General features: G+C 31.1%; 1 protein-coding gene and 1 long non-coding RNA gene across 4 annotated transcripts in view; one reads left to right on the top strand and one right to left on the bottom strand.

Moving 5' to 3' along the window:
* The window catches only part of LOC108745118, a 131983-nt gene extending 130144 nt beyond the window's left edge, over positions 1-1839 (top strand). For all 3 annotated transcript variants that reach the window (XM_025978486.1, XM_018481192.2, XM_018481211.2), the window contains one exon: positions 1609-1839. In XM_025978486.1, the coding sequence (XP_025834271.1) occupies positions 1609-1650 (42 nt within the window). In that variant the 3' untranslated portion in view covers positions 1651-1839. The remainder of the gene's footprint in view (positions 1-1608) is intronic.
* Positions 1840-1980: 141 nt separating this feature from the next.
* LOC108732829 overlaps positions 1981-2746 on the bottom strand; it is a 2556-nt gene continuing 1790 nt past the window's right edge. Inside the window, exons 2-3 of the long non-coding RNA XR_001937146.2 lie at positions 2116-2253; positions 1981-2050 (exon numbers count right to left, since the gene is read on the bottom strand). This is a non-coding gene — a long non-coding RNA (uncharacterized LOC108732829). The remainder of the gene's footprint in view (positions 2051-2115; positions 2254-2746) is intronic.

Genomic DNA, 2746 nt, shown 5'->3' with positions numbered 1-2746 from the left:
TTAATGTAAATGTTATAGCTAGGAATTTATTAAGGGATGATATTTTTAAAGTAAAAATTTAACTAATTGTTGTTTACATATTTCTCATGCCTCTTAACAATAAAATTTCCAATAAAGCAGTTAGTCTGACCATGAGCTGTTATCTGCTTATTAAAATTATCAAAATTACAGTTTTCAACATCAGTTGGTTTATTGAAATAATTTATCTTGTTTCAGCACAATATATGTATTACAAAAATGTAAATGTTAATTTGAAAAGTTTTACAAACAATAATAAACTTTTAAACTTTTGAAACCAAGAAAACAGTTATAAAATGGTTGTCTTACTAATAAATTATTGTCAGACTAAAACGAAAATTGTGTAAATGAATAAATATTACGTCAAATTTCGGAGTAGGGTAATTACTATGTCAAAAAAAAAAAAATCATCTAGTATATCTTAAAAGTTCTCTTTTTTTTTAAATTGCAACAATTTAAGTCAACATATTTTTTAGAATTAATTACTAAGTACTAGAAAGTACGCACCTGATATGCTTTGGCGATTTATTTAATGACTTCTTTCTTGCATTTTATTTGATCTTTACAATAAATTATTTGATTGTGAGAATTATTTTGAATATTTCGCTTATAAAAGTTTGAAACAGTACTAGGTTCTATATCTAGGTCCCTTAGGTACTCATCTTCAGTGACTTGAAAATCTTCAAATAGGTAAGTGACGTATTTTCAGCATATTAACATGCGGCGATCGTTCCTATGTCACAAGTTCTTATATTTAAAAACTGATACAAACGGAAAAGTTGAAAAAATAAGAAAAAAAAATACTTAAGGACTAGTGACTAAAAGAAAACTTATGACTATACATCTAATTGTGACAAAAATAATAAGTTATATGATTTCGCCCAACATGGTGTACACCTACATTCTCTAAATAATTATATGATTAAAATACGAAATGTGCTTAGTTGATGTACATAATCATTTTTCAGAATCCAGTGGTTCTATGTAGTTTTTCTAGAGTTAACATTTTCTTTATGCTTAAGATTATTAGGAACTGTTAAAATATTTTAATTTAAAATGCGTTAAATCCATCGTGGGACCAAAATTTGACCAACTGCATTTGTGTAGGTTTTCATTTGCAGTTGTCAGCTTAGTCATTGATTTTGGTTTCATTGGTTTCACGACCTAAAACCGTAGTCATGGCCTTGACCAGCAATGGTACCAATTTCCCATCCTTTGTCGCTGACTCTATGCCAGCTTTGACGTTGCTCCCAGAGCTTTTATTTTGGGTTTCAAAATCCTAAAATCCAAGCAGTCATTCTTTTTCAGGCATCGTGGGACCAAAATTTGACAACTGCATTTGTGTATGTTTTCATTTGCTGTTGTCATATTAGTCATTGACTTCGGTCAATTGACGATTTTTCGAGGGCTACAACCTTAGGTTTCACAACCGTAGTCCTGCCTTGACCAGCAATGGTCGAGGGAATTTTAATTTAAATTAGTACCAATTTCCCACCCCCTTGTCGCTGACTTCATGTCAGCTTTGACGTTCCTTTCCCAGAGGTTTTATTTTGGATTTCAATAGCCTAATATCAAAACTATCGTTTTCAGACATCGAGGCGTCATCGTAATCATTGGCTTCGTGTTAATTGATGACCTTATTACCACCCTTGACCAGCAGTGGTCAACGGATTTTATGAATACAATTTGTCATTGACCTCATGCCAGCTCTGATTTCTTTTTCCCAAAAAATTGAGAAACTGTAGGAAGGAGGAAGGAGGAACTGAAAAGGAGATGTACCATTACACCAGGGAGAAATCACCTAAATCTTCGAATTATATTGTTGTANACCAAAAAAAATAAAAACATCTACAATCAACAATTACTTCAAATAAAATGAACAAAAACAAGCATGCAAAATAAAAAACTAATTCAAATAAAATGAACTACAAAAACCATGCAAAATAAAAAATTAATTCTAATTGTGTCTAATAGAACATGCAAGATAAAGTATTTTAACTACGGGATCTTCTTTGTCTTCTCCACCGTCGACCTGAAACAGATAGGGTGGCAACATATTAATAACCAGCAATTAATATTAATGTCATACATTCTCACCTTAATTAACAGTAGAAAGTAGAGTTCTAAAGTCCACAAGTGTGATGAGCAAACCAAATCCAAAAGGAATATCACTGCATACAATTTGTTGTTTCAGTGGTATCCAAATTGATTTCCAGTTGCTTCCCCTTTTCAGGTCTAAAAACATCAAAAGAAAGAAATAGTTAATGCTAATGCGATAGCTTCAAAGGTAATTACTGTTCAGGATCGGTACAAAATGAGAAGTTCTTTTTGTAGATACCGTTAAATAATATATCAATCAATTAATATAACACAAGAGCAATTTGAGGGTTCTGTACGTTATCATTAGAGTCATTCATGTGTCTGTGTGTCACAGTCAACTTGCTCCGAATATGGACCGATTAAGGATGTTTGGGAGGTATGTCAAAATGCTACGAGGCAAATAAAAATTTGGAAGAACGTTCCTCATTCAATTCTAAAACTCCTGTAAAAATTATAAATCGATTCACTAAACCGTTAAAAAGTTATTGAAATTTTAAAAAATTCTAATTTTACACGTCATTTTATGGAGATTCGTTAACCGAACAGATTAAATTTATTTTTATTAACAGAAAAAAAGCTACCAGAAATTTCAAACTTTTATAATAAGTAACTTGAACTCTGGAGAATC

Source organism: Agrilus planipennis, unplaced genomic scaffold (assembly GCF_000699045.2).
Source record: "Agrilus planipennis isolate EAB-ADULT unplaced genomic scaffold, Apla_2.0 scaffold6, whole genome shotgun sequence".
NCBI classification, from domain to species: domain Eukaryota; kingdom Metazoa; phylum Arthropoda; class Insecta; order Coleoptera; family Buprestidae; genus Agrilus; species Agrilus planipennis.
This window is presented reverse-complemented; position numbering and strand designations above follow the sequence as displayed.